Source organism: Rana temporaria, chromosome 11 (genome assembly GCF_905171775.1).
Source record: "Rana temporaria chromosome 11, aRanTem1.1, whole genome shotgun sequence".
Lineage (NCBI taxonomy): Eukaryota > Metazoa > Chordata > Amphibia > Anura > Ranidae > Rana > Rana temporaria.
In genome coordinates this window covers 107,216,483-107,235,589 of record NC_053499.1, presented here as the reverse complement: position 1 = coordinate 107,235,589, position 19,107 = coordinate 107,216,483, and the positions used below count along the sequence as shown (strand labels likewise).

At 44.3% G+C, this 19,107-nt stretch overlaps 1 protein-coding gene across 1 annotated transcript in view; it reads right to left on the bottom strand.

The window, feature by feature from the left end:
- Positions 1-19,107, bottom strand: part of SPTBN2 (spectrin beta, non-erythrocytic 2) — a 904,339-nt gene that overhangs the window by 77,400 nt on the left and 807,832 nt on the right. Inside the window, 2 exon segments of the mRNA XM_040328797.1 lie at positions 10,898-11,127; positions 18,264-18,311. Of these exon segments, the coding sequence (XP_040184731.1) occupies positions 10,898-11,127; positions 18,264-18,311 (278 nt within the window).

Genomic DNA, 19,107 nt, shown 5'->3' with positions numbered 1-19,107 from the left:
TAATGTTAAGTTTTTTTTTAAATTTCCCAATTTTTTTATGTTTATTAATTTTGAATCCCATTTTGTTTTATTTTATCAAATATTTTGAGAATCTGGTAGGATTCATACTGTGATATGGTTTAGCTGGATAAAAGAAGGCCAGTAGACGTTGTGGATTTTGCAAAAGCATTTGACACAGTTCCCCTTAAACGTTTACTGTACAAAATAAGGTCTGTTGGCATGGACCATAAGGTGAGTCCATGGATTGAAACCTGGCTACAAGGGCGAGTTCAGAGGGTGGTGATAAATGGGGATTAATCGGAATGGTCAGGGGTAGGTAGTGGGGTCCCCCAGGGTTCTGTGCTGGGGCCAATCCCATTTAATTTATTTTGGGTAATCTAGGATGGAAAAGGACCTGGGGGTCGTAGTAGATAACAGGCTCAGCAACGGCATGCAATGCCAAGCTGTGGCTAACAAAACAAACAGAATATTGGCATGCATTAAAAAAGGGATTAACTCCAGGGATAAAGCGATAATTCTCCCACTCTACAAGACTCTGGTCCAGCCTCACCTGGGGAATTCTGGTCAGTTCCTTTGCACCAGGCCTCTGGAAGGATGTACAGTAAAACCTTGGTTTGAGAGGAATTTATTTTGAGAGCATTTTGCAAGACAAGCTACATTTTTGACTTGATATACAAGCAATGTCATAAACGAGTATAAAGAGAAGAGAGGCGCCTCTAAATGTGCAATATGGTTACATTTTAATGAAGGTGCAACATATTGCTACACTTGGAGGCGCCTCTCTTCTCTTTTATACTCTGTGGCTCCTGCTGGACATCACATTGCTATAATCTTTATATGGACTATAACTGAAGGACTTATGAATAAATGGTTGCTGAACGAATCGTCTGAATTTCCTTGAATTATGGGGGAAATTCACTTTGATATACAAGTGCTTTGGATTAAAAGCATTGTTTCCGAACAAATTATGTCGCAATCCAAGGTTTTTACTGTACTGGAAATGGAGCAAGTACAAAGACGCGCAACAAAGCTAATAAAGGTCTGGAGGATATTAGTTATGAAGAAAAGTTTGCGAGCACTGAACTTCTCTCTGGAGAAGACACTTGAGAGGGGAAACGATTCAATTTACAAATACCGTACTGTAACCCCACAATAGGGATAAACCTTTTTCGCGGAAGGGAGTTTAACAAGACACATGGCCACTCATTAAAATTAAAAGAAAAGAGGTTTAACCATCAACTATGTAGAGGGTGCTTTACTATATGAGCGGCCAGGATGCGGAATTCGCTTCCAGAGGCGGTGGTCTCAAAGGGGGGGGGGGGGGGGTTGGGCATCAATAGTTTCAAAAAACTATTAGATAAGCACCTGAATGACCACAACATACAGGGATATACTAGGTAATACTGCCTTATAATCACACACATAGGTTGGACTTGTGTCTTTTTTCAACCTCACCTACTATATGACCGATAATTATAAAGATAGCTGTGATGCAATTATGGTGGTATGTGCGCTCTGATTTTATATATTTTTAGCTGCAGATTGTATATGTAGTTTGTATTTCATCAAGGCCACCCAGACATTTCTTAGTGACCCCTTACTTTAAATGCAATTTCCAGTCAGGAGAACGTGGGAGAGGCCAATTAGCCGCGCCAGATGTTGCCTTCTTTTTTTGCTATTGCACCACATTTGGTAAGGCGATCAGGGTTTCTGCGAAACCCAAAGAAGGTGCCTGGGATAAAGGAGTTTGAGGTTTAAGTGTCTACATCATGCCAGTAATCTTCATTATCCCCAGAAGGGAACACTGCTGATTTTGACTTGTATGGTAAGGTGAGCAGCCTGTGACAGACTGGCAGAGGCGAGCACAAGCACTTTGAATATTTGCACTTTGGGTGGAATTGATATTATTGGATCTATTTAAAGCGGAGTTGCCGACACAATTTCACTTTTTATATAAAAATACCCCCTGTAATACACAAAGGCTTAATGTATTCTAGTAAAGTTAGTCTGTAAACTAAGGTCCGGTTTTGTTAGGGTTGTTACAGGCATTTAGACTCTTTATAAAATAGAAATTGACTGGGCCATCTTAAGTGTGGGCATCATGAAGCCAGACTGTATGACTTCCTGATTTCCGCCTTGCACATGCTTAGTGCTGCACAAGCAGTGTCAGATCAGGTTTCAGCACCTGTGCTGTCCAAGTCACATAATTCTTTGAGACTGGGGAGTGCACAGACTCCTGGAAAGTTACACAGACTCCTGAAAAGTTACACCCACTGCGGTGTAGGTTAGGAAGCTTAAGCACCTAGGTGCAGGAAGTGGGAAGATTAACTATTCTGCCTAGCAACAACACTTTGAAGGCATCTAAAAAAAAAAATAATTTCGTAAAGGACTAATGACATTTTTTTTAAAACTACTGATGTAATGTTATATTTATGGGTGGAACTCCACTTTAAATCAGTCACCAGTTTATCTTTATGCAAAGAGAATACAAACACAGACGCCTCTAGGTTAGAACTAAACATTTTAATAAAATACAGGTGCATTTACCCACTTACATAGAGAGGTAAGGCACCAGTCCATGCGCACGGTCGTGGCGTCAATTCGTACACAGCGTTCAGAACAGCTGACTTAGCCTGAAGTGGAGGAATCCTAGCCAGCAGGATCTCTGGGACCAAGACGGTGAAATCAAGGCTTGATCAGGCTGATGGTGAGGGCTAGAACGTGGCATGGGCACGATGACGTCACGGAGCATGCACACTGGCAGATTGGACGTGCTCCTTCTTCAAGTTTCTCGACTGCTAAAGTAATTTATACACGTCCCCTTCTTCATCTCTCCCCTTATATACACAGAGTACTGCACTTAAAGGACTTATTGATGGACTAATGCAGCCCTCAAAATTTCCACTCGCCTGCTAGCATTTGGCGAGTGGATTTAAGCTGGGGGCGAATGATGACAGGGCTGCATGACCAATCTCCCTCCAATCCCGATGAGATTGGCGGCCGAAGAGGAAAGGTGCATGCTCGGGAAAAGTAGTCTGATGAGCAGCGCACAGGCAGAGCAGTACACAGGTGCTCTCCTTACAATTCTCATTAAGCCATGGGACCTAACAGTATGACCTCTCTGAGCCTGTCCCCCCCCCCCCGACCAATGTAGCTGGAGAGCAGGAAGTAATGAGTCAGGTGGAGGATTGCGAAAATTACCACTCCGGGTGTCCCAGGTAGGCAGTGCAGCGCTCACTGAAAGTTGCCCTGACATGAGAGTGGCAGCCTTCCAGTTTGTGCAGTTTTCTTCTCCTTGTGCTCTATGTAGGTGTCCAGCAGTTCAGCCTGAGCACTGTGAGCAGACTGGTCTCAATGTGCGCTGTGCTATGGTGTCAATGGCTGTGCAGTTGTGTGGATCTCAGCGCTGGATTGTACTCCCTCCCGCTGTGCTGCAGCTCCTCTCCTCACTGCCAGCCTGAATAAAAGGGGGAAGTGGTGACATGCAAGCGTGGAGCCGCACACACAGGCTCCTGATGATGAGATGAATAGGAGAGGGAGAGAGAGAGAGGATGGATGGATGGGAGTTGCAGAGGAGACAGCAAGAGAATGGGGAAGAGATCCAGTTCTAGTGCCCTGTCCCTCTGGTCTGCCCCCAGTGCCCTGTCCCTCTGGTCTGCCCCCAGTGCCCTGTCCCATTTTGTTAAAGTTGTTTTTGGTAATATTTAATTGTGTAACTTGATTCTGCATAAAACATTTAACAGTGTCATTCCATGAGATAATCTACGAGGACGTGTTTAGGGGCGCAATTAGGCGTGGAGCAGTGTATGAATTAGGTGGGGCAACTGGTGGCGAGTAACTTTTGAGGCCTGGCTAGTAGCTCGGGGCTTGAAATTTTGAGCCCTGGACAAATGTATTATTTTAATAATATCTAGCAGCACCACTACCCATTTTTAGTTCATCTTTATCAACTTTGATTCACTTCTATAAATTTAGTGTACTTATTTATGTTTGCATTTATGAATTCATTAAGTCTATATTATATATTTATTTAGTCAGTGGCAAAGACTCAGTTTTGCTAGTTTTTTTTTTGTGAGCACTGATTGTAGTGCGAAACGTCAGCTGTATGCCCCTGTCTTTGCTGTGATGTATGGTGTTTCATAACTTATCAATAAAAGGCAACCAAGAGGTTTTTCCAGAGTGCGGCTGTCCAACATTTCTTTCTTACAATTGTTCGTGCATTGCCGGCACCTGGGTTTCTCTGAGAGGATACGGATTTATCCACATACCAATTGGAGCGGTGACTATCTTCTCTCTATTTAGTTTTTTTTTGTAGTTTGGTCGGTCACATTACAGTTAACCCCACGCCTTCTGGAGGTGGAGCCCAGTGGAAGAAAAACCCTACAGCTGCTGGCTGCATCTATACCAGGGGTAGGCAACCTTTGAAAGGTGGCGATCTACCTAAACATGAAAAAGAACAAAGATCACTGTGGTCCAGCACCCCTCCCCTCATCCTTTTTTTTATTTATTTTTTTAAGAAATTAAAGTGGTTGTAAACTTCTTTTTTTAACTTTTACCTACAGGTAAGCCTATAATAAGGCTTACCTGTAGGTATAAAGAATATCTCCTTAAACCCTGTACGTTTTAGGAGATATTCCCCCCGCAATGCGGCCGCTGACTGCAGCGGCGCATGCGCAGCGGGGATCCGGCAAGGGCAGTCGCCGGCCCTTGCCGGTTTGAAGTCTCCCGCGCGCATGCGCGGGAGTGACGACATCGCCGCTCCAGCCAATCACAGCGCAGGAGCGGCGATACCCGGAAGACACGCCAGGCAAGATGATATCTCACTCGGCGTGGACCAGGTTAGTTCCCTACACCTCGTTTTAAGGCAAGTATTTCATAATGAGCTAGTATGCGGTGCATACTAGCTCATTATGGCTTTTCCATTACAGGTGAAAAAAAAATAAAAAATGTGCAGGTTTACAACTGCTTTAACTAGCAGGGCCTAACTAATAGTTAGGAAAAAAATTAGAAAAACATAATAAATTAAATGTCACTGTAAAAAACAAACGTAGACTTCCTTAAAAGTAGAGTGTCAGTCAGTAGAGCAGTGGAAGTTGTGTGGAAATTATCAGTAGGCGGTGCCAGTAGGGCAGTGTCAGTAAGGCAGTTGGGGACTTTGGTGTAATATCAGCGGTTTAAACAGACCTCTGTTGTCTCACTGTTGACAGAGAAATGAATTGAGGGCACAGATTTCTTTCTCTGCAGCCTCAAATACACTGAAGATTAGTACAGAGGCTCCTTTTAATTCACCAAAACAGATTAAATCAAATTAATGCTTCAGTTGTGAATGAATACCGTGAGTAATCTAACAATTGCTCAGCGTGTTCATTTAGAAAAGGAGGGGGCCAGTTAATTACATATTTAATGTCCACTACCCCTGCCCTCCATCCTGAATACATCCCCTGCAGCAGCTGGCAGGAGAGGATGGGAGCCAGCAGTGCTGTTGGGGGGATAGGACAGGGGTGGGTCAGTCAGTCAGTGAGGGACATAGGACAGGGGTGGGTCAGTCAGTCAGTAATGGGAATAGGACAGGGATAGGTCAGTCAGTGAGGGGGCATAGGACAGGGGTGGGTCAGTCAGTGATGGGGATAGGACAGGAGCGGGGTCAGTCAGTGAAGGATAGGACAGGAGCGGGGACAGTCAGCGAGGTGCATAGGACAGGGGTAGGTCAGTCAGTGAGGAGCATGGGACAGGGGTGGGTCAGTCAGTCAGTGACAGGGATAGGACAGAGGTAGGTCAGTCAGTCAGTGAGGGGCATAGGACAGAGCTAGGTCAGTCAGTCAGTGAGGGGCATAGGACAGAGGTGGGTCAGTCAATGAGGGGCATAGGACAGAGGTGGGTCAGTCAGTCAATGAGGGGCATAGGACAGAGGTGGGTCAGTCAGTGAGGGGCATAGGACGAGGGGTGGGTCAGTTAGGGGCATAGGACGAGGGGTGGGTCAGTAAGGGGCATAGGACAGGGGTCGGTTAGTCAGTGAGGGGCCTAGAACAGTATGTGATTGGTCAGTGATGTGCAGGGGGGGTGTCAGTTTTCTCACTTGACTACTCCCATGCATCATTTCCCAGTGTCCCCTGCCATCTACCCTCCTCCGGTTCCTGGACCTGCTCAGCGTTTCTCTGCCGCTACTGGCACCTCACTCTGCATTTCCCAGCATGGGTGCGGACCCAAACATACTCCGCCACTCTGTCAGTGCTGTGCTATTCAGTGAAGCGCAGGGGGGTTCTCTTATCTGCATCTCCAATGGTCTGTCTTTGGCTTTCCCCCGACATTTACCTGCCTCCTCCTCCAGGATGCTGGATCCGGTGGGTCTCTCTCCGGTACATAAAGTAAAGTGGGGAACCGCGCTTAGAGAACCAGTGAATGGAGATAAATGGCAAAGAGTGGAATGTGGTGTATAAATACAAATCAGAGAATGTGGAATGTATATATATATATATATATATAGAAGATGAGACTGCAGCCCCCCCGGTATGTAATCCCCTAGGGGACACAAAGATTAAATGTAGAAGGTGTAGGGGGTGTGGCGCTGTCTCAGCTGGAGGCATACCGTACCATAAATTAGTACTAATTGAACTTTTATCAGACCCTAATGAGCTACTCAGATAGGTCTGGGTGTGGAAAAAGGATAAAAGTGCCTCGGTGAAGTGCTCAGAGGGAACCCGAGCCCTATACTAAATAGCAGAGTGATGTATTGAACAAAATGTGACTAACAGTCAAAAGTGATGTAAAAAGTCATGAGTCCGTGATAGGACAAAAATACAATAAAGTGTAAATAAGAATATAAATATATAAAGCGGCCTCACTGCATGCAATCAAAGCCGATATACAACAATCAAAGTGCAATGGGCTATGTGTACACAGAGATTCCAGATCCACAGTCCAGTGAAATCATCTGAAGGTACATAGAAGTACCAGATACATAGTCCAGTGAAGAAATATTAAAAAATATAAAATAAAAATTCAAGTGAACGAAATATAAAGATTCCAGTGGACACAATAAGTGTACTCAATAAAGTGTACAAAAAGTGTACGAAAAATAAATTAAACTGAACAAAAAATATTAATAGTCCATAAGTGTTATGTACACAAGGTAAGCATAAAATAGTTCGTGACTATGTGCATCCAATCACAGTGTGTTCACGGTCTGCAATTCATGTGACTTCTCGCAGTGGTCCGGTGCTCCCCCTTTGGGCCCCCACTCACCAGAGGCACTCACCCCTGCAGGGGTAAAGTGCATGAAGTGATGATTTCCAGATACCTCGCCTTTTCGGGTTGTCCGGATATGTTTTGTTGGTGTAATCAATACCGGGTCTGATGATGTCCAACTTCCTCCAAAGGGGAAAAAATAAATAAAAAGGGACTTCTCATAGGGTAGTATTTCCAATCAGGAGTAGTTTTATTAATGGTACCGCCGCATATGCTGGCATGTACCAAGGTGAATTGTATATACAAAATAAAAATTAATTATAAAAAGTCATTAAACTGGGAAAAAGGATTCCGATTTAAAAATGATAAAAAGCAAAAATAAGAGTAGATAGGCAGCTAATAGGCGTAGCAAGCCTCTCAGCACAACACTTGTAACCAGTTGGGGCGATCCACGCCAGCCTGAAGAGCGGCTTGCGTTCCACCGTGTGATCAGCTGTGAGCCACTGGTTATCCCGGAAGTGCGTGCCGGCTAGCGTGTGTCCGCTCTACGTACGTTTCGTATCTTTCACGTCTTCAGAAGCGGGTACACGCAAGCCGCTGACAGTGATTTAAATAGCAGACGCCACCATGGAAAGATCCCTCCCACTACGCGGTGAGAGCCAATCAGAGAATAGGCTGGTGAGCACCCGTCCAATTAGGCTTGTTTAGTTGGAGACCCAGGGTGTTCCTAATTTCCATGGTAGACGCCAGCTAACAAACAGATGTAAGCATATAAACAATACAGATCCGTGCAACAGCAATCAGAGTAATACATATTGCTGTAGACTTTGTCTCCTGTTGAATCCCATAGGAAACGAGTGGTTATCGAGGCTGGGTCATGCCTAAAATCAGTGCAGCAGGCATAATATAGGAGATGCTGTGACAGTATGTGCAGATGTGTGCATGACATTTTGTACAGATGTGTCCGTGCGGGGGAAATAAGGTCCACTACAGGGAAACATTGCTCATAAGGGATTGTGCACAATCCACACACCTTCGGATCAGGAGAATGTGCACAATGCACACATCCTCAGTTTAAAAGGGTCAGTGTAAACTAGTCCCATGGTTGTCCCCTAAGGGAAACAGCATTGTTCTAGTGTGCATGTATGGGCAACTTGGACATACGTAACGTATGTATATAATAAATGACATCATGTGTACATTCGTTCATAGGTGAATCCAAAGAAAACTGTGTACAAGGAAGAAAGGGCATTAATTGATAGTGCCTCTTAGGACAAGTGTGTTTGTAAACCCAGAAGATTGGAGCACAAATGGAGAACATAAATAAATATGTGGAGTGTATCAAAAAACTTATAGATAAGGTAAGGAAAGAGTAAAAAGGGGTGGCAAATTCATGGTAGCTTTCTCATCATTAGATGGTATGACATGAACAGGACGGTCATAGGCTATGTAGGCAATAATCGTGTATAAAGGCTATCTTTGGAGCAACATGCTCCCATCATATGAAGGAACCTTTGTAATATCATTATCTGAGATGAAATGGAGTGCAACATATATGTTTAGAACTTTTGATAACTCAGGGATTGACGAGGAAGCAATTGAGATCTATATCTTTGTTCAGCCCATGGGGCACCAGGGATCCCAGACGGTATATCCAGCTCGTCTCGTTTTGGGATATAGCGGTGGTCTTATTGCCCCCCCTCCAATTATCTTTAATTGTGTCAATCCCATAAAAGATCAAGCCAGTCGGGTCTTGTTGGTGGAATTCTTTAAAGTGTCTTGAGAGATGGTGTTTGGGGAAACCTGCTCTGATCCTGTTGATGTGCTCACGGATTCTTATTTTCAGGGGTCGTGTGGTTCTGCCCACATATTGCAGGTGACACGGGCACTCAATAACGTAGGTCACGTGTGTGGTTTCGCAGGTAATAAGTTCCTTGATTTTGTATTCTTTAAAATCATTCCTTGATTTGAAACTTGTTTTCCTTCTCGGTTGTTTTTTAGTGACCCTACATGCTAGACAACCTCTGGCATTTAAAAAATCCCTTAAGGTCGGGACAAATGTTGACAGGCTGGGAGGGTCTATGACATTATGTACAAGATGGTGACGGAGGGAGGGGGGCTCTTCTGTAGATGAAACTGGGTTTTTTGCTTAGAACTTTGAGTGAGGCATGGTCTTCCTGCAGTATCGGCCAATATTTCTCTCTCCGGTACAGGCACCTCCAGGTACTGCTGCTGTTGCTCCTGCCTACATAGCAAGTTCAGCAGCAGGGCAGCTGGGTTCTCGCTCCCTTCCAGCAGCCAGCAGGTCTGGTCGGATCCTGGCTCCCCTGCCCTGCGATAAGCGGCAGTGCGGCGCCTTTGACAGGTCGAGCAGCTGCCGTCGGTTAGTTCGGCAGCTCTCTTTAGGTGCAGGCAGGCAGCACTGTCTGAAAGCGCTCAGCCCCAGCGGTCAGTGTGTCTGTGTAAGTACAGACTTAGTCCAATACAACCAGCCGGGGCCGCCATATCCCTAGAGGCAGCCAAGTGCTGACCAGACATTCATCTGATCATTTGTCTCCCAGGAGCGGGTGGCCCCCCAAAGTAGCTGGCGACCAGGGGCACATGTCCCCCCTGCCCCTAGTTTTGGCCCTGTTTTAGTAGCGCAGCACTATTTTTGTTTATATATTTTTTGTAAGTGGAGTGAATCACTTTTACCGCGACAACAGCTACTTCTCATTAGAATGTATTCATCATTTTTTACACATTTGATTGAGCATTGCTTATTAACTCGCGTTTATGAGCATAAATGAGCATTTGATTGTTTTTTTCAGCTGATAGTTCCTCTCCTGTATGCTATTTTGGAGTTTTTTTTTTCTCTTCCCTGTAAACAACCTCACCTCTAAACCCCCAGAAAAGGCAAAGAAAAATAAATTTAAAAAAAGGTGCCCTATCAATACAATTGTTCAAAAAAACATGCAATTCTCCAAACGTAAATGAAGATTTAAATATTGGTGAGAAAAAGTTCATGTATATAAAAACTATATGAGCAAAAAGTGAAAAAATATTATATATATATATATATATATATATATATATATATGAATTATTTATACTCCAGGTTCACTTCAATCCCTTTTCTATGAGGGACTTGAATTTAATTTGGATTGAACTGCATTAAATTATATATATATATATATATATATATATATATATATATATATATATATATATATATATATATATATATATATATATATATATTTAATGCAGTTCAATCCAAATTAAATTCAAGTCCCTCATAGAAAAGGGATTGAAGTGAACCTGGAGTATAAATAATTCAGTGTCCTTCAAACTTCAAAAAGCATAAAAACCTGTGTGTAGCAGCCCCCCTCATACTTCCCTAAACCCAATCTCGATTTATTGATGCTGCACGAAAGTCTCGGCTGTGCGGGACTCTCCCTCCTCATTGGCCGAGCCAGCAGTAGGGTGCCACTAGCTCCCACTGCTGGCGATCAAAGTCAGTGAGCCAATTAGGAGAGAGAGGGGTGGGGCCAAAAATACAGATCTCAAACGATGTAATCGGGAAGTGTGTTAAGACTACAGAACGTCTTCCTCTCTCCTCACATCCATGAAATCTATAATTTCAAAAGCTAAGGTAAGAGCTCAAAAATTTATTTTTTTAATCTCTGTAAAAATGGTTGTCCCAGACATCTGGTTAAAAAAGATTTCTTACCTATTTGCAGCTTTCTTTGTATGGGACTCCATTTCCTGTTTGCGATGCAACATCCCCTCCATCTGTTCAGATGCCAAATGTTCAGGAATACCAATTGGTAACGTAGAGGTCTGTAGGTTTATTGGAGAAAAAGTTGGTCGGGACACCAGCTGTGGCGACGGAGGTGGACTTCCATCTTTAGGAATGAAGTCCGTTTTAGCTTCATTTGCAGCATCTGATGTATCAAGCCCCTGAACAAACAAAGTTATTTTATGGCCCATGGCAACTGAGCAAAGGTATACAGAGGTGAGCGTAACAAGCGGTCACATTCTAATCAAACGAGTTTGCAAAGAAAAATACTACCAAACACATCGATGGGTTGGGGAAGACAAACAAAAATAGGATTTTTATAACAGCTTACCTGTAAAATCCTTTTCCTATGAGGTGAATGGACATTGGCAACCCAAGACAGGAAGTCCCCCCTCTATATAACCCCTCCCATACAGGAAGTACCTTTTTTTCAGTTTTTGTGGCAAAGCCATATTATATATATATCTCCCAATAAGAGGGGAGTGACCTCTGTCTTGTGATGTACTCCAAGAAAAGGATTTTACAGGTAAGCTGTTAAAAAAATCCTATTTTCTTTATCGTACATCACTGTACACAGAGCAGCCATATTAACAACTTCAGTACCGTGGGTGTTTTTCAGATTTGGTGTTTACAAGACTAAAACATTTTTTTTTGCTAGAAAATTACTTAAAACCCAAAAACATTATATATATTTTTTTCTAATACCCTAGAGCAGGGGTGTCAAACTGGCGGCCCTCCAGCTGTTGCAAAACTACAAGTCCCATGAGGCATTGCAAAACAAACAGTTACAAGCATGACTCCCACAGGCAGAGGCATGATGGGACTTGTAGTTTCGGAACAGCTGGAGGGCCGCCAGTTTGACACCCCTGCCCTAGAGAATAAAATGGCGATCATTGCAATACTTTTTGTCACACCATATTTGCGCAGAGGTCCTACAAGCACACTTTTTTTGAAAAAAAAAATCACTTTTTTGAATTCAAAAATACGACCGCAATAAATTTGGCTTAATTTTTTTATATATTGTGAAAGATAATGTTACGCTGAGTAAAATGATACCCAACATGTCACGCTTACAAATTGCGCCCGCTCGTGGCATGGCGTCAAACTTTTACTCTTAAAAATCTCGATAGGCAACGTTTAAAAATGAGTTACAGAGGAGGTCTAGGGCTATAATTATTGCTCTCGCTCTAACGATCGCGGCGATACCTCACTTGTGTGGTTTGAACACCGTTTTCATATGCAGGCGCTACTCACGTATGTGTTCGCTTCTGCGCGCGAGCTCGACGGGGCGCTTTAAAAATGTATTTTTTTTTTTTATTTATTTATTTTATTATTTTTTACACTGGAAAAAAAAAATTATCACTTTTATTCCTATTACAAGGAATGTAAACATCCCTTGTAATAGAAAAAAGCATGACAGGTCTTCTTAAATATGAGATCTGGGGTCAAAAAGACCTCAGATCTCATATTTAGACTAAAATACAAAAAAAAAAAAAAAAAATGTTTCTTTAAGACGCTGGGCGGGACTGACGTTTTGACGTCACTTCTGCCCAGCAGAGCTATGGGGACGATTTTTCCCTCACTCGCATTCCCGCACAGCAGCCGAGCGGACCCGATCTCCTCCGCCGCTACCGACGGCTCCGGTAAGCGGCGGAGGGCGCTAACGATAACGGCGATCTCGCGGAGAATCTGCCGCAGAGACCGCCGTTATCGTTAACAGGACCGCTCACACTAAAGATGGATACCTCGGTTGTGGCAGCAGCTGCTGCCGTTACCGAGATATCCATCTTTAAAGTGTGGCCGTATATAGTCGTACAGCGGTTTGGAAGTGGTTAATTACTATGTGGGATGTTCCAAAGCAATGCCTGAGGGGAGGGAGACACAAATAAAAGCAGACCGCCATCAGACGCGAGGATCTATACTACTGCCTGCAGTACACTGCGCCCAAATGTGGCATCGTCTTGCGTCCAAGTGATAACATTTAGTAAATGTATGGACCGACAACCAAGTTGCGGCCTTGTAAATCGGAGTCATAGAGGCTTGGTGATACACCGCCCATGAAGCACTCACTGCTCTAGTAGAATGCGATTTAACTTGAAAAGGTGGAAACTTTCTTTTCAAACCATAAGCCTGGATTATAAACTTGACGAATCCACTTTGAAATAGTCGATTTTGACACTGCCCGCCCTTTCCTGGGCCCTTCTGGCAGCACAAACAAAGCATCAGTTTGTCGTATCTGAGCTGTCACCTTCAGATAGATAGGCTGACAGCTCTCACTACATCAAGACAAAGTAACAATTTTTCCTCTGGAGAATGAGGATATGGGAAAAAAGGCAGGGAGACATCTTGGTTAAGATGAAAACTGGACACTACTTTAGGTAGAAAGGTTGGGCCCTCGAGGACACAGCACCACCTTGTCCTTATGATTAAGTATGGCTCTTTACATGAGAAAGCTGCAAATTCTGAACCTCTCCTTGCCGAGGTTACTGCAACCAAAAAGAACTTCCTTGTCAAAAGGATCAAGGGAATATGGCGCATCCGCTCAAAGGGTTGTCTTTGCAATGCCGATAAAACGAAATTCAAATCCAATGGGGAATGGGTAGCCTAACTGGCGGAGTTATACGGCATACTCCTTGTATAAAGGCCCGAATAAAAGAATGCGAGGCAAGCGCCCTTTGAAAAAACACTGACCCCGCCAAAATCTGACCCTTGATTGTACTCAAGGCTAGCTTTATTTCTACCCTCAAATGTAGGAAGGCAAGAATTCTTCCCATGACATACTTGCGACGATACCATCCTTTGGTTTCACACCAGGAAACAAAGGACCTCCAGACCCTATAATAAATGGCATTTATCAGGATAGTTACTACTGAGCCTGAAAGCCCCCGATTCTATAAAATGTGGGTTTCAATAGCCACACCATTAAATTCAGCGACTGTAAGGCAGGATGGAACGCTGGTCCTTGCGAAAGCAAGTCTGGACGAGATGTAAAAGTACACGGTTTCCCTACTGCCAATCTTATGATCTCTGCATACCATCTTCTGGGCCATACCGGGGCTACCAGTATTACCGGCTTCCCTTCCTCTTTGACCCTGCAAAGAAGCCGTGGAAGCAGCTGAACTGGGGGGGAGGGGGTGCATAAATCAGTGAAAACTGATCCCATGGGTTTACCAACTCACCTGTCCCGCATGCGAGTGGATCCCTTGTCCTTGATACAAAGTTGTCCAACTTTCTGTTGAACCTGGACGCAAATAGATCTACGTCCAGGGTGCCCCATTTTTGGCAAATGGTGGGATGGAGAGACCATCCTCCCGGGAACAATTCTTGGCGGCTCAAGAAATCTGCCTGCCAATTCTCCACTCCTGGAATGAAGACTGCCGATAGGCAAGGTACAGGCTTCTCTGCCCAGGTCAGAATATGGTTCACTTCCCTCTGGGCTGCATGACTTCTGGGACCCCCATGGTGGTTGATGTAAGTCACTGCTGTGGCATTGTTGGACTTTATCCTGATGGGACAATCTTGTACCTAAAAAGTCCAGGCCCTTAGGGCCAGGACGCACTGCCCGAATCTCTAGAATGTTGATGGGCAAGGCTTTCTCGGATTCTGACCACTTCCCTTTGGACAGTGGTCTTCTCCAGAACCGCTCCCCAGCCTAAGAGGCTGGCATCCGTTGTTACAACCTTCCAGGTTACTGGCATAAAGGATTTCCCATTCTGCAAAATTCTGGTTATCAACCACCGAGACTCTGGCGCACCCTTGGTGCCAGATACATTGGGTAATCCAAGGCATGGATTTTCTTGTTCCAAGAAGTCAGGATGCCGTTTTGCAAGTTTTGAATGAAACTGGGCATAGGGAACTGCTTTGAATGATGCCACCATCTTCCGTAGTAACCTCTCGCAAATGCGAATAGAAGGATCCTTTTTTGCCTTGACCACATGGACCAGATCTCTTATAGCCCTGACTTTCATCTAAGGCAATAAAAAATCCTGGGCTGTATCTAGAAATCAGACCCAAGTACTCCAGACTTTTCTAGGTTGAGAATCCAATCTCAGTGATCCAAGTACTTCACTGTGTTGGATACACTCTGGTCTAGCCGTGCAACCGACTGACATATCAGCAGCAGGTCATCTAGGTATGCCATTACTGCTATACCATGGCGGCTCCTTAGTCTTGCTAGTACTGGGGCCATAACTTAACACCCGGGGCGCGGTAGCTAACCCGAAGGGCAAGGCCACGAACTGAAAGTGGCGCTGTTCTACCGCAAAATGCAGAAACTTCTGGTGAGTGGGAAAAATTGGCACATGCAGATGAGGTCTATCGATGCCAGAAATTCTCCTCCCCTCAGGGTGGATACGACTGACCGGATTGACTCCATGCGAAAAGAGCAGAAGGCTAGGAACATATTTAGATCTTTGAGATCTAGAATGGGTCTGACATCTCCATCCAGTTTTGGCACCATGAAGAGATTCGAATAAAACCCAATGCCCTGCTCTTCTGAGGGAATTTCTATGATTACATTCTGGGACGTCAATCGGTCCCAGTGCCTAGAACAAAGACCTTCTTTTCACTGGGTCTTTGGGAACGTTCAACCTTAGAAAATGAAAAGGTGGAAACTCTCGAAACTCTAGTTTGTACCCTAGACATACGGTGGAGATGACCCGTTTTGGATCTCTTCCTGCCAAGCCCCTGAAAACTGAAGAAGCCTTCCCCCTACTCGAGCGAGTGGGGGCGCCCCTTCATAAGGAGGCCTTGGGACTCTGCTTTGCAGATTTCTGCCCCCATGGCTTCTTCTGGACTTGTGCTTGGGGCTTACCTTTCGCACCTAACGGCGGAGGCCGCGGCTACAGCCTGGAGCCTGTCGCGGCTGGTACCGGAGAAGAACATTTAAATGAAGGACGTCTACTACTTTTCACTGGTAAAAGGCCACTCTTACCACCCGAAATTTTTTGGATATATCTATCCAAATCAGCCCTGAACAACCGCTCCCCATGAAAGGGAAAACCTGGCAATAGCTTTTTGCATGGCAATTCAGCTGACCAATGCTTCAACCAGAGAATTCTATGCATATGCACTGATAAAAGCAAGGCATGACACCTGATGAATATAATCTTTAAGAGCGTCAACCGCAAAACATAAGGCCCTAGGTAGCTCAGCTAACTCACGGGCCGCCTCCCCTTGAGCAAGGACACTTAATAACCAGCTCCAGCTGGTCTTTAGGGATTGAAAAATGCCTATTGCTGCTACTGCAGGCTGTGCTGCTGCACCTGCTACAGCAAACATGGCTTTGAGCAAAGACTCCAGTTTCTTATCAGCTGGATCCTTAAAAACTTGGACATTGTCTACTGGACAAGTTAAACTCTTATTCACAGAAGATATAGCAGTATCTACTGCTGGCAAACTTCAGTTCTTAGTGAACTTTTCCTCCAAAGGATAGAGAAAAGAAAATCTTCAAGGAGGAATGAAAAATATATCTGGGTGATCCCAGTCAGCATATATCAGCTGCTCCAGCAATGGGTGTACAGGAAATGCATGTGGACCCTGTAGAGGCCTTAAGGACCCCAAGAGGAAAAGGGGGCCTCAGCTACCTGTGCTGGGGGCAACTTGTATCCAGAACGGACCAGTTCCATAAGGGATTGCACTAGCAATTTCTGAGATTGTGAGGCTGAGAAGGGCTCTTCTCATTCGCCTGCCCTTCTTCCCGGTTACCCAATGGTATCTCAACATCATCAGCCCATTCCTGTTCCAACACTGGAAGGGCAGGCAAAGGAAAAGGGGACCCATCGCATTTTTCCTCTGAATGGGAGGAAGATGCGAACATATCATTAATTTTCCTTCCGAACCAGCCAACGCCAAATCGTCCTTGGTGACGTATGCAGAGGCTTAAATATTGTAAGTGGCTACTATGCCTGAGAGTCTGAATGACTCAGACTGGCCAGTTGTTTCTGGTCCTTCAGGGGAGGATAGAACTGTGGAAGCGTGACCAAGATCCTCAGACCTTGACCGCAGTGCCCTTACGCCCCTCCCTTTCGTATGCTTCTCACCTCTCTTTCGGGAAGACATCCAGTAGTCCTAAGCGCAAAAGGCAGAGGTTCTTACAATGTGCATCTACTGCCAAGCTATAGTCCAGCAATGGAAATATGCCGCTATCACTGCTCAGCCTGACGCTGAGTAGACGTGCCTTTAGAAATGCCTGTAACCAACACCCATACAGCGCTTACATGCCCTTCTATGCTCTGTGTCCAGAAGTCCAAAAGTGAACTGTAGGAGTTCCTTAGGATCTTCTTTGACTTACTATTCCCGCCGCAGGATACTGTTGAAAAAAACACAGCCAGATCCAATCTTCACCCATCACGGTGGGCCATGTCATGACGGACCTTCAAGGACTGGGCCCCCCTTGTATATCGAGGTCCACACCCTTGGACCCGTACAGCACCCTGCCAGGACAACTTTTGGTTTAGGTATGCGACCAAGGTGCCGGATCCCAGGGTCCAGCCCTCAACAGAGGAACATTACAGGCAAGTGACCTCACTGTTTTCCTTCCATGAGGCTCGGGTACCATCTATTGTGGGCATTGCATTTTGGCATCTAGGATGGATCAGACTACATAGCCTCTTGATCCAGCTTAAGGATTTTTCGCAACGGGGCTTCTTTAGCATAGCACTTCTTCAACCGTGACCAACACCTTCAGACACTGGTTTAAAAAAAATGGAGGTACTTCCTGTATGGGAGGGGTTATAGAGTGGGGGACTTCCTGTTTTGGGTTGCCAGTGTCCATTCACCTAAAGGTGGCGAATAACCTACATAGTAATTACTATGACTGCTCTGTGCCCCGTGATGTACGATGAAGATAACTACTGGCATAAATGTAAGATCTATGTATTAAGATATGCACTTGGTGGCAAAGGTATAACAAAAATATTTTTTTTTTTTTTTTTTAGAATAGTAAGAGAATAGAGAATGTCCACAAAGCTAAAGAAAGGCCATTTTTTTTACATCAATATTACGCTAGCAATTATCAGATGTCAGTACGATTCTCAGTTTTGTCTGTATTATTAGAGTATTATTAGTTAGAATGCAAAAACCTAAGACCGTTAAACTCCAAAATGGCAAGCAGATTTTCCAGAGCTGGGCACATAAACATGTTAAATTCTCCCTATGGAGCCAAGTGTAGGGAGTCCAAAGTTGTCAGAGAACTCCAGAATGTTTATTTAGCCCTAATGATTCTCAAAACTTGACTTCTTCATACCAAAATTGGATAGTTTATTACACAAGAGCACATAATAAAGAAAACGCTTACCTGATTTTCCGATAAGCTGTCATCTAGCCTCCTTGTTTCAGTTGATGGCTGTTTATAAAAAATAAACATACGTTATTCTAATTTAAATGTAAAAGATTATAATATAACAAAGACATCTATTGCTCACTGTGCAAGGTTGTCCCATGAATGGCAGACATTTACTGAAGAATGATAAGTAGGCAAATAGCTGCCAATTCTCACCTGTGTCACAAAAGCACCAGTAAACTGCAATCCTCTCCTGACACAAATGGCACATGTATATATCACGATCCTTTATTCTGATGGCGATTCTTCCTCCTGAACAACCCAGCACCACTATCTATGCCTACCTTAATTACATACAGTGGATATAAAAAGTCTACAGACCCCTGTTAAAATGTCAGGTTTCTGTGATGTAAAAAAATTAGACAAAGATAAATCATTTCAGAACTTTTTCAATCTTTAATGTGACCTATAAACTATACAACTCAGTTCAACAACAAACTGCAATCTTTTTGGTAGAGGGAAGTAAAAATAATAATGGTTGCATAAGTGTACTCACCCTTAACTTGGCATCTGCGCTATAGCCGAATGACAGCTACAGCGCAGACTAGACTAGGGTGATCACAGATCCGAGTATGGGGCAGGTCCCGGCCCCTTACCACGTGATCAGCTGTCAGCCAATGACAGCTGATCACGTGATGTAAACAAAATCTTGGTAATCTTTTTTTTTTTCTCCTTACGCTGATAGCGTGAGGAGAAAAAAAAAGCCGATCACCGGCTTTTGTGTAAGGGACATCCAGTGCCCACCAGTGCCGCCGATCAGTGCAGCCTCATCAGCGTACATCAATGAAGGAGAAAAATT